Source organism: Tinamus guttatus, unplaced genomic scaffold (assembly GCF_059628265.1).
Source record: "Tinamus guttatus ecotype Peru unplaced genomic scaffold, ASM5962826v1 Tinamus_guttatus_pri_ptg000123l, whole genome shotgun sequence".
Classification (NCBI taxonomy): domain Eukaryota; kingdom Metazoa; phylum Chordata; class Aves; order Tinamiformes; family Tinamidae; genus Tinamus; species Tinamus guttatus.
Genome location: NW_028288657.1, coordinates 2120876 through 2140935, shown reverse-complemented (window position 1 = coordinate 2140935; position 20060 = coordinate 2120876). Strand labels below are relative to the sequence as shown.

The window sequence follows — 20060 nt, the reverse complement described above, 5'->3', positions numbered from 1 at the left end:
AAGGGGAGAGCACGAAGGGAGAGGGGGAACGGGAAGGGAGAGGGGGAGCGCGGGGAATATGGGGGGAATGGGAAGGGAGAGGGGGAGCGGGAAGGGAGAGGGGATGTGGGGGAATGGGAAGGGGGTGCGGGAAGGGAAGAGGGGGAGCGGAGTGGGGAATGGGAAGGGAGAGGGATGTGGGGGGAATGAGGGAGCGGGAACAGAGAGGGGATGGGGGAGGAATGGGAAGGGAGTGGAAGAATGGGAATGGAGAGGGGATGGGGTGAGGGGACAGGAAGGGAGAGGGGATGTGGGGGAATGGGAATGGAGCAGGGAAACACAGGGAAAAGGGGAACAGAGCAGGGAAACAGGGCAGGAAATCAGCAACGGAGAGGGGGTTGTGTGGGGAATGGGAATGGAGCAGGGAAACACGGGGGAAATGGGAACAGAGCAGGGAAACAGGGCAGGAAATAAGAAACGGAGTGGGAAACACGTCAGGAAATCGGGAATGGGGGAGCTGGAGCCCCCCCCAAACCAGGGACCCCCTCAACCCCCTCCCCAACTTCCCCCCCAACCGGGGCACCCCCAGGGCCCCCAAAACCGTCACAGCCCCCCCCCCCCGGGGAACTCCCCGAACCGGGGCGGCCCCCGGATCCCGGAGCCGCCTCAGGGCCCCCGCGGGACCCCCCCCCCCCCCGCCCCGGGACACCGGGACCCCCGGAGACACCGGGACCCCCCCGCCCCCTCCCGGGACACCGGGACCCGCCCCCCCCGCCCCGGCCCGGCGCGGGGTGACGTACGGGGTCAGGGGTCAGAGGTCAGAGGGCAGCAGCGCGGCCCGCGCCCATGTGTGCGCGGGGCGGGGGTAGGGCGGGAAAGGCGCGAACCGCCGCGACCCGGAAACCGCCGCGCGGGCGGAAGTGACGCGCTCGCGGCCGCGTAGCCCTAGCAACCGGGGGGCGGCGGGCGCCGCTCCGCGGTTGCCATGGGAACTGGGAGGGGCGGGGGGACCCAAAGCGGGGAGGGGGGCGATGAGCCCCATATTGGGACCCCCAAGGGACCCATGGGGGGACGAGCCCCACATTGGGACCCCCAAGGGACCCATGGAGCCCCATGGGGGGCTGAGCCCCATATTGGGACCCCCCAGGGACCCATGGGGGGACGAGCCCCACATTGGGACCCTCAGGGGACCCACGGAGTCCCATAGGGGGTCAGGAGCCACAACAGGACATGGAGAGGACAGGGGGGAGCCCCATGGGGGAGACGAGCCCCACATTGAGACCCCCAAGAGACCCTGTGGAGCCCCATTGGGGCTGAGCCCCACAGCAGGACCCTAAAGGGACCCTATGGAGCCCCATGTTGGGGATGAGCCCCATATTGGGGCCCTCAGGGAACCTAAAGGGGGGCTGAGCCCCACAGCAGGACCCTAAAGGGACCCTATGGAGCCCCATAGTGGGGATGAGCCCCATATTGGGGCCCTCAGGGAACCTAAAGGGGAGCTGAGCCTCACAACGGGACCCTATGGAGCCCTATAGTGGGGATGAGCCCCATATTGGGGCCCTCAGGGAACCTAAAGGGGGGCTGAGCCCCACAGCAGGACCCTAAAGGGACCCTATGGAGCCCCATGTTGGGGACGAATCCCATGCTGGGACCCTGTGGAGCCCTGTGGAGGGGGGACAAACCCCACACGGGGACCCCAAGGGGACCCCAGGGAGCCCCATGAGGGGATCCAGCCTCAAGCAGGACCCCAAAGGGACCCCAGGGAGCCCCATGATGGGATCGAGCCCCAGAGGGACCCCAGAGAGCCCCATGATGGGATCAAGCCCCAAGCAGGACCCCAAAGAGACCCCAAGAACCCCCATGATGGGATCAAGGCCCAAGCAGGACCCCAAAGAGACCCCAAGAAGCCCCATGATGGCACCGACCCCCACAGCAGGACCCAAGGGACCCGCCAGAGCCCCCCCATCACACCAGACCCCACAATGTCCCCTGTCCCCCCCCGGGGCCGCCCCACGTGCCGGTGCCACACGTCCCCGCCGCTTCCTGCCCCCCACGGCGCTGTGGGTCCGGCCGGCGCCCGCGGCCCTGCTCGCTTTCCGGCTGCGCGGGCGGAGGTGCGAGAAAGGAAGGGGGGCGGCCGGGCCCCCTCGCTCCATTTTAAGGGCTCTGGGGCTTTCGGCGGCGCTGACTGGTGCAGAGGGGCCCCCCGGCGCTGTCACCGCGGCTATAAAAGCCCCCGCGGCCGCGGCAGGGGACACGCTGGCTCCTGGGGACAGGTTTGGGGTGGGCTCGTCATGGCCGCGCTCGTCCTCTTCACCCTGGTGCTGGCCGTGGCGGGAGGTAGCGAGGCGGGGACGCCGTGGGGATGGGGGACCCCACGGGGGTGGCACGTGGGGACGGCGGGGAAGGGGTCCTGTGTGGGGATGGGCACCTGGGCAGGGGGTCCCCATGGGGACGGGCACCTGGGGATAGGGAGCATAGAGGTCCCCATGGGGATGGGCACATGGGGATAGGGAGCATTGGGGTCCCATGGGGACAGGCAGCAGGGGATGAAGGGGATGGGGGTCCCTATGGGGATAGGGAGCATTGGGGTCCCATGGGGACAGGCTGCAGGGGATGAAGGACTTGGGGGTCCCCATGGAGATGGCACTTGGAGAGGGTGGAGTCGGGGTCCTATGTGGGGACAGTGACTTGGGGATGGGGTTCCCCATGGGGATAGGGAGCATGGGGGTCCCATGGGGATGGGCAGCAGGGGATGAAGGGGATGGGGGTCCCATGGGGATAGGGAGCATTGGGGTCCCATGGGGACGGGCAGCAGGGGATGAAGGGGATGGGGGTCCCATGGGGATAGGGAGCATTGGGGTCCCATGGGGACAAGCAGCAGGGGATGAAGGAGTTGGGGGTCCCCATGAGGATGGCACTTGGAGAGGGTGGAGTTGGGGTCCTATGTGGGGATGGGCACCTGGCCATGGGGGTCCCCATGGGGATGGGCACAGGGGGATAGGGAGCATTGGGGTCCCATGGGGACAGGCAGCAGGGGATGGGGGTCCCATGGGGATGGCACTTGGAGAAGGTGTACTTGGGGTCCTATGTGGGGACAGTTACCTGAGGATGGGGGTCCCCATGGGGATGGCACCCAGGCATGGTGGAGCTGGGGTCCTGTGTGGGGATGGGCACCTGGGTATGGAGGTCCCCATGGGGACAGGCACATGGGGATAGGGACCATTGGGGTCCCATGGGGATGGGCAGCAGGGGATGAAGGGGATGGGGGTCCCTATGGGGACAGGGAGCATTGGGGTCCCATGGGGACAGGCAGGAGGGGATGAAGGAGTTGGGGGTCCCCATGGGGATGGCACTTGGAGAGGGTGCACTTGGGGTCCTATGTGGGGATAGTTACCTGGGGTGGGGGTCCCCATGGGGATGGGCACATGGGGATAGGGAGCATGGGGGTCCCATGGGGACGGGCAGCAGGGGATGAAGGGGATGGGGGTCCCGTGGGAATAGGGAACATTGGGGTCCCATGGGGACAGGCAGCAGGGGATGAAGGGGATGGGGGTCCCTATGGGGATGGCACCCAGGCATGGTGGAGTTGGGGCCCTATGTGAGGATGGGCACCTGGCCATGGGGGTCCCCATGGGGATGGGCACATGGGGATAGGGACCATTGGGGTCCCATGGGGACAGGCAGCAGGGGATGAAGGGGATGTGGCTCCCATGGGGACGGGCCGGTCGGGATTCACCGTGTCCGTCCCTCGGCCGCAGCGCTGGCCACGCACGACGTGGCGCCCGAGCCGTGCGGCGAGGAGCAGCCCTGCCCCGACACGCGGGACAGCCTGGTGAGCCCCGGGCACGGGGGACGCGGTACCGGGGAGGGGACACGGCACCGGAGAGGGGACGCGGTACCGGGGAGGGGACACGGCGCCAAGGAGGGGACACGGCACCGGGGCATCCCGCCGAGCGCTGCCCCTTTTCCCGCAGTGGGATCCCGCCGAGGGCGCCCTGGAGGCGCTGGGGCCAGGCTGGAAATGCGGCCTGTGCATGAAGCTCCTGGAGCAGGTCAAGAAGGCGGCGGGCGACGAGCCCGATGAGGTGGGTCGGCCGCGGAGACGCGCGGGGACACGCGGGGACGCGCGCGGGGCCCCGCTCACGCGGCCGCCGTGCCCGCAGGACGCCGTGCAGGACGCGCTGGCCAAGGCGTGCAAGGCCGTGAGCAGGCGCCTGGGCCGCCTGTGCAGGCGCGTGCTGAAGAAATACAGCAAGCAGATCGCCGAGGCGCTGGAGAACGGCGACGAGCCCCGCGACACCTGCGTGGCCATGCGCTTCTGCAAGGAGTGAGCGCAACGCGCCGCGACGCGCGCCGCCCCCGGCCACAGCAATAAAGGCTTCCCAGCAGGTCTCCACAGAGCCTCTTTTGGGGGAAAAGGAATCATAGAATCATGGAATGCTGAAGGTTGGAAGGGACCTCTAGGGATCATCCAGTCCAACCCCTGCACACGCAGGGTCACCTAGAGCACGTGGCACAGGGCTGCGTCCAAGCGGGTTTGAAGATCTCCAGAGAAGGAGACTCCACAACCTCTCTGGGCAGCCTGTTCCAGGGCTCTGGCACCCTCACTGGGAAGGAATTTTTCTTAAATTCCTGTGGAACTTTTGGTGCTTCAGTTTGTGGCCATTACCTCTAGTTCTGTCGGTGGCCACCAGTGAGAAGAGTCTGGCCTCATCCTCCTCGCTGCCTCCCTTGAGGTACCTCTAGACACTGCTCAGGTCCCTCTCAGCCTTCTCTTCTCCAGCTGAACAGGCCCAGCTCCCTCAGCCTCTCCTCACAGGGCAGATGTTCCAGGCCCCTGATCATCCTCGTAGCCCTGCGCTGGCCTCTCTCCAGCAGCTCCACATCCCTCTTGTCCTGTGGAGCCCAGCACTGGACACAGTACTGCAGAACTGGACACAATACTCCAGAACTGGACACAGTACTCCAGATGTGTCCTCACCAGGGCTGAGCAGAGGGGCAGGATCCCCTCTCTTGACCTGCTGGAGATGCTCTTAATGCATCCCAGGAGAAAAGGAGGCTGCGTGGGGTGGGAGCATCCCAGCCGCCCGCTCCGGCGCGTTGGTTTGTGTTGGGTTTTTACCGCTCCGTCCTCCTGCTCGTCACCGTATGTGAGGATGGAGCATGGGGACCTGTGGTCGATGTCACCGGATGTATCGAGGGGCGTCACGGCCGACGTCTGCTCCAGCTGCGTGGGGACACGTGTCCTCCCAGGACACCGGGATGGGGCTGTGCAAGGGGACCTCGGGGACGGGATCCGTGGGATACACGTGGAGGTTTTGGGGACAGGTCCATTTGGGGTATATGGGGGCCTCGGGGATAGATCCATGCGGGAAGGACCTCAGGGATGGGCCTGTGTGGGGCTCAATGGGGAGCTCAGGGACAGGATCCATGTGAGACACATGGAGATTTTGGGGACACGTCCATGTGGGGCATATGGTGACATCAGGGACAGGGCTGTCTGCGCATGATGCATGGGGGTCTCGGGGACAGGGCACATCTTGGGGGGACACACAGGAACCTTGGGGACAGGGTCCACAGGGCCACACGGGGATGGATCCATGTGATACCCATGGAGATTTGGGGACAGGTCCATGTGGAGCGTATGGGACCTTGGGGGTGGGTCTGTGTGGGGCCGCGACGGACACAAGGCAGAGCCGGGACCCGCGGGGGTTCCGGAGGCACCGGATCTGTTTTGGGCTCCTTGGGAATGGGGCCGAGCTGCAGCATGCCGGGAATGCGGAGGGAAATGGGATGGGGCGGCGGGTGCTGCTTTTGGGGTCGGCACTTGGAAAAGAAGCTGGGAGGGTCTGGAAAGGAGGAGGCAGCGCCCGTCCCACAGCCGGGTTTATTCCGCCCCGTTCGCCCTCCGGATCCCCCCTCGGATTGTCCCGCTCGGTCCCCGCAAATCTCCGCAGGGCGTCCCCGAGCTGCGGCACCCGCACGGAGCGGGGGGGCCGCATCCATCCGTCCGTCCGTCCCTGCGTCCGTCCATCCGCCGTGCTCACCGCAGCGCTCCGGCCCCGCCAGGAGGAGAAATCCATGCGCATCCCGCTCGGAGGCGCGCGGGATCCCCCACCCCGTTTTCCCGATAAAAAGCAGCTCCCGCGTGGCCGCCCGCCGGGGTCCTGGCGCCCTGCGCTCTCACTGCCCGATCATGCAGGCCATTTTGCAGGCGACGGCCGAGATGAGCGCGGCCCCGCGCCCGCTGCCCTCCTCCGACTGGATGAAGGTGATGTCGCAGCCCGGCGTCAGCTGCCGCACCGTGGCGTGGAAGCGGTCCTTGAAGCTGGGAAAGGCAAGGGGTTAACACGTGTGGAGAACCGTGTCCAGGTCTGGAGCACTGTGTCCAGTTCTGGAGCATTGTGTCCAGTTCTGGAGCGTTGTGTCCAGTTCTGCAGTACTGTGTCCAGTTCTGGGCTCCACAGGACAAGAGGGATGTGGAGCTGCTGGAGAGAGGCCAGCGCAGGGCTACAAGGATGATCAGGGGCCTGGAACATCTGCCCTATGAGGAGAGGCTGAGGGAGCTGGGCCTGTTCAGCTGGAGAAGAGAAGGCTGAGAGGGACCTGAGCAGTGTCTAGAGGTACCTCAAGGGAGGCAGTGAGGAGGATGGGGCGGCCTCTTCTCACTGGTGGCCACTGACAGAACTAGAGGAAATGGCCACAAAATGAAACACCAAAAGTTCCACAGGAACTTAAGGAAAAATTCCTTCCCAGTGAGGGTGCCAGAGCCCTGGAACAGGCTGCCCAGAGAGGTTGTGGAGTCTCCTTCTCTGGAGATCTTCAAACCCGCTTGGACGCAGCCCTGTGCCACGTGCTCTAGGTGACCCTGTGTGTGCAGGGGGTTGGACTGGATGATCCCTAGAGGTCCCTTCCAACCTTGAGCATTCCATGATTCTATGATTCTACTTTTTTGGACGGTGAAAGATGAAGACGAGGGCGGCCGGGGCGGGAGGAAGGCGCCTCTCACCTGGGATGGAGCTTGTAGACGGAGCCGTCGACGCCCACGGTGATCTTGAGGGTCTCCTGGCTGCGGCTCTCGCGCATGCGGTTGATGACGCCGGCCAGGCCGGCCGAGCACATCTGTGCGGCGCGCGTGGAGACGCTCTCGCAGACCATGCGCACGATGTCACAGTCCGTCCCCGAGGGCAGCAGCTCGAAGGCCGTCAGGATGTTGTAGATCTGCTTGCGGTCGCCCGAGTCGCTGGCGCGGAGGCGGAAAGAGAGAGGCCGGTGTGAGCCCGCGGGTGACGGGATTTGTCACCGGGGGTCGGGTGACAGCACAGAACACCCCGGCGCGGGGCACGGCCCAAACGGGGCTGCCCAGGGTGTCCCCGGTGCCGCCGGTACCTCTCGATCTGCGACACGAAGCGGGTCTCGAAGGTGCCGCACGTCTTGAGCTTCTCGGAGGCCTCCCCGTTGAAGAGCAGGTTCTCGTCCACGAGCTTGAGCAGCACGAGCCGCACGATCTCGCCCATGTACTTGCCGCCGATGATCTTCTCGTAGCTGCGGGGGGGGGACACGAGGGGGTGGCCGTTGGCGGCGCCTCATCCCTGTCACGAACCGCCGCGGCCTCAGCTCAGCCCGCCGGAGCGCGCGGAGGACCCGGGGGGCCGAGGGGAATGGGGGGCGGATTGCGACCGCGTCCGCCGTCTTCCTTACAGCTGCTGACCGGGGTTAAGGGAGGTCTCGTCCACCACGCGGTCGTACTCGAGCAGGAACTCGTCGAGCTCCCCCGAGGCACCGAACGCGCCCCACTCGGTGTTCACGCACATCCTGCCCTCGTCGCCCTCCACCAGCTCCACGTTGTGCATCTCCTCCATGTAGCAGGCGTTGCAGCCCGTGCCTGCGGCGGGTGGGCATGCGCCGGGATGTTCCTCGGCCCCCCACATCCCGGTTCCATCCCCTTTTTGGGGGGTGCCCGGCGGGTGCTTCAGCCCCGCGAGGCCGTCCCTCCTCCTCCTCCTCCTCCTGCTGCTGCTGTGTGACAAACAGGCCGCCCGTGTTTACCCAGGCGCCGGGTTTACCCAGATGGCTGATGACGGCACTAAATGTAGAGGCCAACTGCTCCCCTGCGCCCGCCCCGGGGCCGGGAGGGGACCTCGACCTCCGCGGGGTCCCCGGCGTGGCCAGGACGGAGCGGGACGTGGCCACGGATGCACCGGGATGCGGGAGAAAGCACCGGGATCCGGGTCCCTCGCGGCGCCTCCCCGGGGATGCCACCCGCGTGTGGCTTTTCCCATGGGAGCTGCCACAGAGCTGCCACCCTCCCCCCTTGGTGCCCCTCACAAGGGACAAGCGCGAGCGGGAGCCGGGCTGGCGGGTCCCCGTGTCCCCGCGCCGGCGCGCAGGGGCCGTCTTACCCACAATCATCCCAACCTCGCACCGGTGATCTTCGTAGTAGCAGGAGATCATCGTGGCCACCGTGTCGTTCACCATCGCCACCACGTCCATCTCGAAGTCCTGCGGCGGCCGGCGGGGCGGCTGAGCGCGTCCCCTCCGTCCCCCGCGGCGCAGGGACGGGGGACACGGGGACGGCACAAACCGTACGCTCGTCTCACCCCTCGCCGTTTGATGGCGTCGCGGAGCAGCCCCACCACGTTGTTGCCCTCCGCGCCCGACGCTTTGAAGCCCTTGGTCCAGTTCAGGAGGATCCCCTGGGATCCGGGAGCGCCGGGATGAGCCGGCGTCCCCGCCGCGCCGCCCGAAGGCCACCGCGCCGGCCCTTCACCTTGTCGATGTCCTCGTGCCGCACGGGGAAGGAGAAGGTGAAGCCCAGGGGCAGCTTTTTGTGCTTCATCTGGTGCTTGTCCAGGAAGTCGGAGATGCACTCGGAGATGTAGTCGAAAAGCTGGAAGAGAGCGGGCGGACACGGTGGCCCTTGGTGGCCTCGGGGCAGGGCAAACCCTGCTGGGAGGTGGCCAGATGCCACCACCCCCTCCGTGTGTCTGATGGGACAGATGCCACCACCCCGGGGGACGGGGCAAGATGCCACCACCCTGGGCAGTCCCGGCTCTGGGACTCGGCCCGGAGCGCCCGGGAGCGTTTCCTGCTCCTCTCCCATAGGGACAGCTCCGCCACGAGGCCACGCGGATGTCCCCGCTCGGGGCTGGCCCTTTTCCAGCCGGGAAGGCCGTTCCCGCCGCGTCCCGCTCACCATCTCGGCCGTGCCCGTCATGGCGTCCTCGGGGATGGAGTACATCTGGTGCTTGGTCTTCACCTTCCACTGCCCTTCCTCGCCCTCGCCCACCTTCACCAGCATCACGCGGAAATTGGTGCCGCCCAGGTCCAGCGAGAGGAAATCCCCGACCTCTGCAAGGAAAACAGCGCGGCCGGCTCGGGAAGGGCCGTTCCCGGCGGGAACGGGAGCGGCGGCGCCTACCTGAGCCCTCCGGCGTGGAGCGCACGTAGGTGGGCAGCATCTTCACGGACGCCTCCTCGTGCGTCTCCAGCTTGAGCCCGCGGTCCATCTCCTTCTGCATGCGGTGCATGACCTTCTTGAGGTCCTCCTCCTTGAGCCGGAACTCCGACAGGATCTGATCCACCTGCGGCACGGAGGGGCCGAGGCACCCGGGGGGCCGGAGCCGCGCGGGATTCCCGCTTCCCCCCGGGATCAGCCCATCCCGGCTCCGCTTTCCCCTCTCCGGACACCGCGGTGGCCACGCGGGCCCTGGAGGCACCGGCCTCCATTATCCAGGGCCCCGGGATGTCAGATGGAGCCGGTGCTTTCCGCTCCGCCGGCCACATGGAGCGGCCGGCATTAGAGGCCTCATTAGTCACCGGGAAGCAGGGAAGGCTCCGAGCGCTCCGGCTGCGCTCGGCTGTTTGCGTCGCGGCCGCCGCGCGGCTCTCCGGGCCCAAGGGGACCTCTCCGATGGCGCCGGAAAATCGGATCCGGAGGGAGCTCCGGCTGCGGGGAGCGGAGGGGGGGAACCCAGCGCCCCAGCGGGAATGGAAACCCGGGACGTTTCCGTGCGTTTTCCGCTCTCCATCCCCGCCGGAGCCCCCAACCCTGAGCCATGGGGGACGGAAAGGGACCTGGTGGCCCCAGCGGTGACGGGACATCCCCGCGGGGCGGGAGCCGGCCCGTGGCTCCGTGTCCGGCCCGCGAGCGGGTCCCCGTCCCGGATGCATCCGTGGAGCCGCGGGGCTCCCTTCCCGCCTTCCCGTCCCCGCGTGTCCCTGTCCGCAGGGCGGGAGCGTCTCCGCGTCCTGCCTGGGGGTGAGGAGGGAGCCGGGAGCGATTCCCCATGGATCCGGCTCTGGTGCCTCCATGCCGGGGAAGAAGCCGGGAGAGGATCCTCCGGCTTGGAGAATCCCACGGGAACATGAAAATCCCGCTGTCCCGAAGCCTCCGCGGCCACGCGGCCGCTCCGGGTGGCTCCATGTGGGGCGAGGAGGGAGCCGGGAGCGATTCCCCATGGATCCGGCTCTGGTGCCTCCATGCCGGGGAAGAGGCCGGGAGTGGATCCTCCGGCTTGGAGAATCCCACGGGAACACGAAAACCCCACTGGATTCCCGAAGCCTCCGCGGCCACGCGGCCGCTCCGGGCAGCTCCGCGCGGGAGGGCGTCTCGGCCGCGGCGGCACCGGAGCCCGCGGAGCCGCCCTCGCCGGGCGCATCCCGGCCACCCTTCCTCCCTTCCTCTTCCTCCTCAAGTCGCCCCTTCCCGGGCGTTTGGAGCCTTCTGTTGAATCCAGCGGGATCCGCTGCCTCCCGGCCCCCATCCGGGAAAGAGGCACCCGGAGCCGGCTCCAAAGCAGGAAATCAGGGATAGCCGAGGAGGGGGGGAAAAAGAGCAACCCCGTCCTGGAGCTGGGATTGGGGAGCGGCACCGGGATGCTGCGGAGCCGGAGGAGGATGAGGGGGCCGAGGAGGAGGAAGGCTCTTACCTTCTCCTTCCTGGAGCTCTCCATCCTGGCCCGGTGATCCAGCATGGGGGCGGCTCCCGGCTCGCTGGCCCGGCCTGACGCCGCTCCACTTTCCTCGCCGTATTCTTGTTATTATTAATATATATGTGTGTATTTGGGGGCGGCGAGGGGCCGCGCGCCCCGCATGGCGGGCGCCCCGCGGGACGCAGCCGGCCCGGCCGGCGCTCGCTGGGGCCCGCGGGAGCCCGGCCGCGCGCGGAGCCGCCGTCCTATCCAGGGCGCTAATGTCCCCGTGTCCCCCCCGCCACTGCCACCGCGGGGCCACTCCAGGCCGAGCCTTGGCAACCCGGCCCGCTCCCATGGAGACCGGGGGGCCGGGAGAATCCCGGCTCCCGCCTCGCGCTCTCCCGCGCGGAGCTGCCCGGAGCGGCCGCGTGGCCGCGGAGGCTTCGGGAATCCAGGATTTTCGTGTTCCCGTGGGATTCTCCAAGCTGGAGGAGACACTCCCGGATTCTTCCCCAGCACAGAGGCACCAGAGCTGGATCCATGGGAGCTGCACAGGGAATCGCTCCTGGCTCCTTCCTCGCCCCACATGGAGCCACCCGGAGCGGCCGTGTGGCCGCAGAGGCTTCGGGACAGCGGGATTTTCGTGTTCCCGTGGGATTCTCCAAGCTGGAGCATCCTCTCCCGGATTCTTCCCCAGCACGGAGGCACCAGAGCTGGATCCATGGGAGCTGCACAGGGAATCGCTCCCAGCTCCCTGCTTGCCCCACATGGAGCCACCCAGAGCGGCCGCGTGGCCGCAGAGGCTTCGGGAATCCAGGATTTTCGTGTTCCCATGAGATTCTCCAAGCCGGAGGATCCACTCCCGGCTTCTTCCCCAGCACAGAGGCACCAGAGCCGGATCCATGGGGAATTGCTCCCAGCTCCCTGCTTGCCCCACATGGAGCCACCCGGAGTGGCCGCGTGGCCGCGGAGGCTTCGGGAATCCAGGATTTTCATGTTCCCGTGGGATTCTCCAAGCCGGAGGATCCTCTCCCGGCTTCTTCCCTGGCATGGAGGCACCAGAGCCGGATCCATGGGGAATTGCTCCCAGCTCCCTGCTTGCCCCACATGGAGCTGCCCGGAGCGGCCGCGTGGCCGCGGAGGCTTCGGGAATCCAGCGGGATTTTCATGTTCCCGTGGGATTCTCCAAGCCGGAGGATCCTCTCCCAGCTTCTTCCCCGGCATGGAGGCACCAGAGCCGGATCCATGGGGAATCGCTCCCGGCTCCCTCCTCACCCCAGGCAGGACGCGGAGACGCTCCCGCCCTGCGGACAGGGACACGCGGGGACGGGAAGGCGGGAAGGGAGCCCCGCGGCTCCACGGATGCATCCGGGACGGGGACCCGCTCGCGGGCCGGACACGGAGCCACGGGCCGGCTCCCGCCCCGCGGGGATGTCCCGTCGCCGCTGGGGCCACCAGGTCCCTTTCCGTCCCCCATGGCTCAGGGTTGGGGGCTCCTGTGGGGATGGAGAGCGGAAAACGCACGGAAACGTCCCGGGTTTCCGGTCCTGCTGGGCTGCTCGGAGGCCCATGGGCCCCCTGGCCTGTGCGGAGACACCAAGGGTCACCCATGGGTGTCCCCCCCGTCCCGATGGGGACACAGCACCCGGATGGGGACGTTGCCCCATGGAGGGCTCCTCAGTGCCACAGCGGGGGATCCACCCCACGGAGGGTCCCCAAAGTGTCACCCACCGAGGTCCCCCCGCGCAATGGAGGGGTCTCGGGGAAGAAGGGGGACACATAGGGGTGTCCCCCACCCCTGGGACACGGCAGGGGTCACCCCATAGGGACTGTCACCCCATGGAGGGGGTCTCCAAGCCCGGGGGAGAGGCCAGCCCCACTGAGGGGCCATGTGTCACAGGGGGTGTCACCCTATGGGGGGTTCCGCCACATTGGGGACCTCATGCTATGGAGGTGTCACCCCACGGGGGGCTCCTGCCCTATTGGGGACCTCACGCTATGGGGGTGTCACCCCATGCGGGCTCCTGTCCCATTGGGGACATCACGCTATGGGGGTGTCACCCTATGGGGGGCTCCTGCTCCATTGGGGACATCACGCTATGGGGGTGTCACCCCATGGGGGGCTCCTGCCCTATTGGGGACCTCACGCTATGGGGGGGGTGTCACCCCATGGGGGGCTCCTGTCCCATTGGGGACATCACGCTATGGGGGGGGTGTCACCCCATGGGGGCTCCTGCCCCATTGGGGACCTCACGCTATGGGGGGGGTGTCACCCCATGGGGGCTCCTGTCCCATTGGGGACATCACGCTATGGGGGGGGTGTCACCCTATGGGGGGCTCCTGTCCCATTGGGGACATCACGCTATGGGGGGGTGTCACCCCATAGGGGTCCCCCATAGCCGGGGACAAGGGCCACGCCCCTCACCCGCGCAAAGGGTGCTGGGATATATCGCCCCCACCGGGGGGGGTGTATGGCGAGAGCCCCGCCCCCATGACGTTGACGCGGCGCTGATTGGTGGCTCCGCCGGGAGGCGGGGCTGGCAGAGGCGGTGGGCGTGTCCCCCGCGGGAGGCGGGCGCTCATTGGCCCGCCGCACGGGGCAGGGGGCGTGGCGCGGCGAGGCGCGGCCGGCGCATGCGCGCGGCGCGCGGGCGCGCGGGGGCCCCGTGGCAGTCGCCCCGCGCCTCTTCCGTTCGGTGCCTTTGTGCTTCCGGGTCGCTCCCGGTTCCCCCCCCCCCACGGGCCTCCCGCGTCCCTCAGAGCCACTTCCGGCGCCGCCGCGGCCGGACGCGGGTACGGAGGGGACCGGAACCGGGACCGGGACCGGTACCGGGGCGGGCGGCACCGGTTGCGCCGTGCGCTGAGCGGGTCTGTCCGCGCAGGAGCCGCCGCCATGAGGCTCTACAGCCTGAGCGTCCTGTACAAGGGGGAGCCCCGCGCGCGGCTGCTCAAAGCCGCCTACGACGTCTCGTCCTTCGGCTTCTTCCAGAGATCCAGGTGCGTCCCGGGCCCTTCCCGGGGCTCCGGCGCCGCCCGCGCTCCCCGTTTTGGGGCTTTTCCCCCCAAAATCCCGCGTGGTTTTGGCCGCCAACGGAGCCGTTGCCGAAGCAGAAAGGGAGGGAAGAAAAGAGGGAGGCTGGAAAAATCCAGCGGGAGGCTCCGGTGCCCGGGAGGGTGCGAAATCCAAGGGGCGCTCGGGTGGATTTGGGGTTGGAACGCGGCCCCGGGAAGGGATCGGAGCTGGACGGATCTTTGGGGAAATAAAAGGAAATCGCCAGCCTGGCGCGAGTGTCAAGCAGGAAATTCCCACTCCCAGTTGTTGGCAATGAGGGAAGGTGGAAAAATCCCGGCCTGGCTGTGACGAGGTGGCCGCGCTGGGGTGTTTTTTGCCCCCATTTTGTCACCTGGAGCTGGGATAGTGGGAACGGATCGCGGGAAGTGCCCTAAGTGCCATCCGAGCGGGTTGGCTCCGGCCCTTGTGGTTTTCCAGCCAAGATTCCCCCAGATTTCCAGCCTGGCCTTGTTGAGTCCAGGCTGCCCAAGCCGGATCCCTGCGGAACGGGTTTGTCCCGCGCTTGCTCCGGTTTGGGATGAGGTTTGGGGTGAAGCGGAGCCGTTCGCACCCAAACCCACTAAGTCCGGGCTCAAAAATGGGGCCGTTTCCCGGCTTCGCTCCCCCCGACCTAAGGAAGTTCCTTGCGGATAAGCTCCGGAGCGGGACGCGGTGCCGGGCACGGGGGTGACCCCTTTTGTGTTTGCAGCGTGCAGGAATTCATGACGTTCACGAGCCAGCTGATCGTGGAGCGCTCGGCGCTGGGAAGCAGAGCCTCCGTCAAGGAGCAGGGTGAGCGCCGGGCCCACGGAGCGTCCCGAGCCCTCCCATTCCTCACGTATCCGTCAGCTTCCCGCACGGGATCCTCCCTTCCCGCGGGGTGAGAGCGGTGCCGCCGCCGCCGCGCTCCAAACCTGCCCCTCGCGAGAGGTTTTTGGGCCACCAGCCCAGACCTGGTGGCACCGGCTGGCGGCCGCCACCTCTTTAATGACACCTGTGTATTAAAACACAGCGGGGAGGTTGTTGTTCAGCTCCGGTTGTACCGGCTGCCCTGGAAATGCAGCTCCGCCTGTAACGCCCCAGGGCTGGCTGGGGAGCCTGGACTCATTAGGACACAATTTTGGGGCTCTTTTAACCCCCTTGAGCCTTTTTTGCCAACCGAACCGACTGCTGGTGCTGCGGGTCACCCCGTGGGGATGAGCGGAGGAGGAGGAGGAGGAGGAAGGCGCTCGGGGAGCCCGCGGGGTGCCCGGGTGACGCCGGCTCTGTGCCCAGAGTACCTGTGCCACGTGTACGTGCGGAGCGACGGGCTGGCCGGGGTGCTCATCGCCGACACGGAGTATCCGCCGCGCGTCTGCTTCACCTTGCTGGACAAGGTGAGCGCGTCTCCGATACCCTCCGCCGCGGGAATGGCCCTCCCTGATGCTTCCCGCGGGAGCTCGGAGCCGGCGGGATCGGGATTTGCCTTGTCCGGATGGAGCGGGGCCTCTGCTCTGAGCCCGGGCGCCGGCCGCGCCGCCTTGGAAAATTCCTGGACGCTCCCGGCGTTTTGGGAGACCAATCATTATGAGTCTGCCATGCCAGGAAGATCCAGGGCTTGGGGTGCATCCCGCAACACCCGGGAGATCCCTCTCCAGCTGGCGCCAGCTTTCCCCCGGCAGGAAAGCCGCGTCTTGGCCCATCCAAACGGGCTCGGCGAGGAGAAAATCCCTCCGGGCGTCCGTGGAGCCGGCGCTTCCCGGTTTTGCAGGTACTGGACGAGTTCTCCAGGCAGGTCAGCAAAATGGACTGGCCCTCGGGATCGCCGGCGACCGTCGGCTACGCGGCCTTGGACGGCTACCTCAGCACATACCAGGTAGCGCCGCGGCGTCCCCGCGTCCCCGTGTCCCCGTGTCCCTGCATCCCCGCGCCGCTCAGCCCGCTGCCTTCCCTCCAGAACCCCCGCGAGGCCGATCCCATGACCAGGGTGCAGGCGGAGCTGGACGAGACCAAAATCATCCTGGTGAGGACGCGATTCCCGCTGCGCCGGGCGTGCGGCTGCGGCTCCGGGCGGGATAACCCGGCTCGGGCTGTTCCCGAGGGAGAGACCGCAGCGAGGTCGGAGCGCGGGGTGAACTTTGGGGACACGTGTCCCTCTTCTGTCCCTGCGGAACATCCTTGCCCTCCTCTTTCCACGACCATCCCCTCTCCATGTTCCCTTGTTCCTCCCGCACATCCCTCACCTCCCTAGACCCTCCGAGCAGTTTGTCCCCTTTCCCTCCCCGCCTTCTCCGTCTCCACGTCAGGGAAAGCAGGATTTCCTTCACCTCTCGTCCCTTTGGGCAGCACAACACCATGGAGTCGCTGCTGGAGCGAGGGGAGAAGCTCGACGACCTGGTGTCCAAATCGGAGGTGCTCGGGGCGCAGTCCAAAGCCTTCTACAAAACCGTGAGTGCCGCTCGCTGGAGCTTCTGCCCCGCTCGGGCGGGAGCTGTTGCTGCAAATGGATTTTTTTTCCCCGTTTCCAGGCCCGAAAGCAGAACTCGTGCTGTAAAATCATGTGACCCGGACGCCTGGGCCTCCTGCTCCGGCCCCTCGGCGCTCCGCTCCCGTTCAGCCCTCGCCCGCAGCCGGGGCGGAAAGGAAAAGACCAAAGGGGGGTTCCCCGGGGCCGGTGCCGGGGCTCGGGCTGCCCGTGCCGGGCGCCGCGGGCCGCGCGCGGAGCCCCTGGCCGTCCCCAAGTGCCACCCGGGTGGCCGTGTCCTAACGGTGAGGCCGGGGCGGGTGGCAGAGGGGGGTGACGAGCCCCTCGGGGACGGGGTGGCCCCGGGGCCAGCGCGGAGCCCGAGGGGGCCACCCCACAACGGGGTGACGGTTCCCGGGGCCAGGGGGGTCCCCCGGCCGTCGTGTCGCGCTCGGTGTCGCCTCTCGGTTCTGTTGCCACCCGCCCCGCGGGCATAAAGTTGTCGTTGGCGGTTGTCACCCGTCTCCGCGCCGTCCCCGCGCCGTCCCCAACACCCACAGCACGGATCAAAGCCCACGTGGAGACGCCGCTCCGGCTCCCACCTCCCCTCATTTTTCCCACATTCTTTTTCTTCATAATTTATTTGCGTTTCTGTTTGTTTTTTTTTTCTCTTTTCCCAAGACAAAAACGAAATCGGAGTCATCTTTTACACTTACAAGGCTCAGAAAGAAAAGACGAAGAAGGGGAGGGCGGGTTGTTTTTTTGTGTTTGTTTGTTTGGGGGGCGAGGATGAGATGCTGGGGGGCACGGAAAAAGAACGAGAGAGAAAAAGGCTCCGGAAAGGGGGGGGACGGACGGACGGACGGGGGGACGATCCAGCGGCATTCGGGGACGGCAGCAGCTCAGCTCAGCTCCTCGGCAGCGCAGCGTTAGCCCCAGGGTTGCTCCCGCGCAAAAGGGCATGCAGAAAAAGAACCCCCCCGGCCCTCCCCAAGCCAAAAAACAGCCCCGAAATGGGGAGGGGGGGGGAGAAAGGGACCCCCCCACGTCCCCCCCCCGCCGCCAAGCGGTGAATCCCGGTCCCCTCCTGGAGAAGAAACGGGGGGAAAAGGAGTCGGATCGGGATGGGGCCCCCCCCCGGCTTTTATATGGGGAGGGGGGACCCGGCCGCCCCCTTCCCTTAGCCCAAAGTGCTTCCCGTGCCCCCCGGTGCTGCCTGGATCGCCCGGAGCCCCCCCGGCTCCCCCCACCGCCAAATTCCCCCTTTCCCGCCCCCCATCCCGCTCCTTTCGCCCACCGGGTGCCCTCGGAGGGGGCATCGGCGCTGGGGGGGGGCTCCAGCACCCGGGTGCTTCTCCCCTGCACGGCTGGGGGGGGATTATTATTATTAATATTATTAATATCATTATTATTTTGGGGGGGGGGCACACGATACCCCCCGCGGGACTTCAAAAATAAAGAGCTCTCTCTATGTACAGGGAAGGGAGGCGGCGCGAGCGGAGGCCGAACAGCAGCGTCCAAGCGGGAGCGCGGCCGGGAAGCGCTTCCCGCATCCAGCCCCCTTCCCGGGAAGCGCTTCCCCATCCAGCCCCCTTCCCGGGAAGCGCTTCCCGCATCCAGCCCCCTTCCCGAATCCCCTCGTGCGGCCGGGCCGGGCCCTTCTCCCCCTTCCCGCTCCCGCACGGATGGAGACGGCGGATGGGGGGGACCGGAGCGGGGCGGGGGGGTCCGGCCACCATCTCCTGGACGCGGGGGGGGACCAGAGGGACATTTAAGTGTCGCCGAGGCCTCGGTGGGTTTTTTTGTTGGTTTCTTCTCCCCCTCTTTTTTTTTTTTTTTTTTTTCCTGTTGTCGGTTTTTGCTTTTTTTTGTCCTTTTTTTTTGTTCCTCGTTTTCTGCAAACACAGGCACTGGAAGGAGGGAGGAGCGGGTGGACGGGGGGGACAAGCATGCGGACGCGTGCGTGGGCTCCGGGGCCGCGGCGTGCGGCGCGGGCGCCGGCTCCTCCGCGCTCCGACGGCTCCGGCCCTGCGGGGCACAAGCGGCGCCGTGAGCGGGGCCCCGGGATCCCGTTTGGGATGGAATTCCGCCCTTCCCTGAGCGTCCCGCATCCCAACTCGGACCTCAGGGCATCCCCAGTCCAAGCGACCCGCATCCAGGCTTGGATACCTGAGCTCGGACCTCAGGGTGTCCCATGTCTGAGCATCCTGCATCCGAGCTTGGACATCAGGGTGTCCCGTGTCCGAGCATCCCGCATCCCAGCTCGGCCCTCAGGGCATCCCGCATCCGAGCTCAGCTATCCAAGCTCGGATCTCAGGGCATCCCCAGTCCAAGCATCCCGCACCCGAGCTCGGACCTCAGGACATCCCATGTCCGAGCATCCTGCATCTGAGCTTGGACATCAGGGTGTCCCGTGTCCAAGCATCCCGCATTGGAGCTTGGATAACTGAGCTCGGACCTCAGGGCACCCCATGTCTGAGCATCCCGCATCCAAGCTTGGATCTCAGGGTGTCCCGTGTCCGAGCATCCCACATCTGAGCTTGGATAGCTGAGCTCGGACCTCAGGGAATCCCGCATCCAAGCTCGGACACCTGATCCTGGGCATCCAAGATCAGATATCCCTGCATGGCACATCCAAGCTGGGATCTCTGAACATCCCACATCTGGGCTTGGACATTCCTGCTTGCCACATACAAGTTCAGAGAGCTGAACATCCTATATCCAAACATCCCACATCCAAACATCCCACATCCAATCCCAGATGCCAGAGCATCCCGCATCCCACATCCCAGTTTGGCCATCCAAGATCCCACATCCCAGCTCAGACATGCAGGCATCCCACATCCAATCCCAGATGCCGGAGCATCCCACAACCCAGCTTAGACATCCCACATCCAAGCCCAGAGCATTCCCACATCCAAGACCAGAAGCCAGAGCACCGTCCCACATCCAAGCTCGGACATCAAGCATCCCACATCCAATCCCAGGTGCCCAAGCATCCCCCATCCCAGCTTTGGACATCCAAGCATCCCACAGCCAATCCACATCCAATCCCAGACATCCAAACATCCCACATCCAATTCCAGACGCTGGAGCATCCCACATCCAATTCCAGATGCCGAAGCACCTTCCCACATCCAAGCTCAGATATCCAAGCATCCCACATCCAATCCAGGGTGCTGGAGCATCCCACATCCAGCTTTGGACATCTCACACCCAATACCAGATGCCCGAGCATTCCCACATCCAAGCCCAGAAACCAGAGCATTCCCACATCCAATTCCAGATGCTGGAGTACCCCATATCCCAACTCAGACATCCTGCATCCAAGCCCAGATGCCAGAGCATTCCCACATCCAATTCCAGATGCCGGAGCACCCTCCCACAACCCAGCTCAGCCATCCAAGCATCCCACATCCAATCCAAGGTGCTGGAGCATCCACATCCCAGCTCAGACATCCAAACATCCCACATCCAATCCCAGATGCCAGAGCATCCCACAACCCAGCTCAGACATCCAGACATCCCACATCCAATCCCAGGTGCTGGAGCATCCCCCATCCATCTTTGGACATCCAGACATCCCACATCCAATCCAAGGTGCCGGAGCACCCCACATCCCAGCTCAGACATCCAAGCATCCCACATCCAATCCAAGGTGCTGGAG

General features: G+C 66.3%; 3 protein-coding genes across 4 annotated transcripts; 2 read left to right on the top strand and 1 right to left on the bottom strand.

Moving 5' to 3' along the window:
* The first annotated feature begins 2273 nt into the window (after nucleotides 1-2273).
* On the top strand, nucleotides 2274-4320 carry GNLY (granulysin). Its single transcript, XM_088521510.1, has 4 exons — nucleotides 2274-2319; nucleotides 3741-3814; nucleotides 3957-4067; nucleotides 4146-4320. The coding sequence occupies exons 1-4, from the start codon at nucleotides 2274-2276 to the stop codon at nucleotides 4311-4313; spliced, it is 399 nt and encodes a 132-aa protein (XP_088377636.1). The 3' UTR covers nucleotides 4314-4320.
* A 1838-nt stretch (nucleotides 4321-6158) lies between these two features.
* On the bottom strand, nucleotides 6159-11014 carry GCK (glucokinase). 2 transcript variants are annotated; one of them, XM_010224202.2, is made up of 10 exons: nucleotides 10914-11014; nucleotides 9404-9566; nucleotides 9179-9333; nucleotides 8753-8872; nucleotides 8583-8678; nucleotides 8385-8484; nucleotides 7684-7867; nucleotides 7372-7527; nucleotides 6992-7225; nucleotides 6159-6310 (listed from the first exon to the last, which is right to left on the bottom strand). In XM_010224202.2, the coding sequence occupies exons 1-10, from the start codon at nucleotides 10956-10958 to the stop codon at nucleotides 6166-6168; spliced, it is 1398 nt and encodes a 465-aa protein (XP_010222504.1). In that variant the 5' UTR covers nucleotides 10959-11014; the 3' UTR covers nucleotides 6159-6165. The 2 variants fall into 2 exon arrangements, with proteins under 2 accessions (XP_010222504.1, XP_088377602.1); XM_088521476.1 differs by lacking the exon at nucleotides 7684-7867.
* A 2774-nt stretch (nucleotides 11015-13788) lies between these two features.
* Nucleotides 13789-16591, top strand: YKT6 (YKT6 vesicular SNARE protein). Its single transcript, XM_088521480.1, has 7 exons — nucleotides 13789-13895; nucleotides 14660-14742; nucleotides 15226-15326; nucleotides 15701-15805; nucleotides 15887-15952; nucleotides 16276-16377; nucleotides 16458-16591. Exons 1-7 carry the CDS (start codon nucleotides 13792-13794, stop codon nucleotides 16491-16493), a joined length of 597 nt encoding a protein of 198 aa, XP_088377606.1. The 5' UTR covers nucleotides 13789-13791; the 3' UTR covers nucleotides 16494-16591.
* Nucleotides 16592-20060: the final 3469 nt, after the last annotated feature.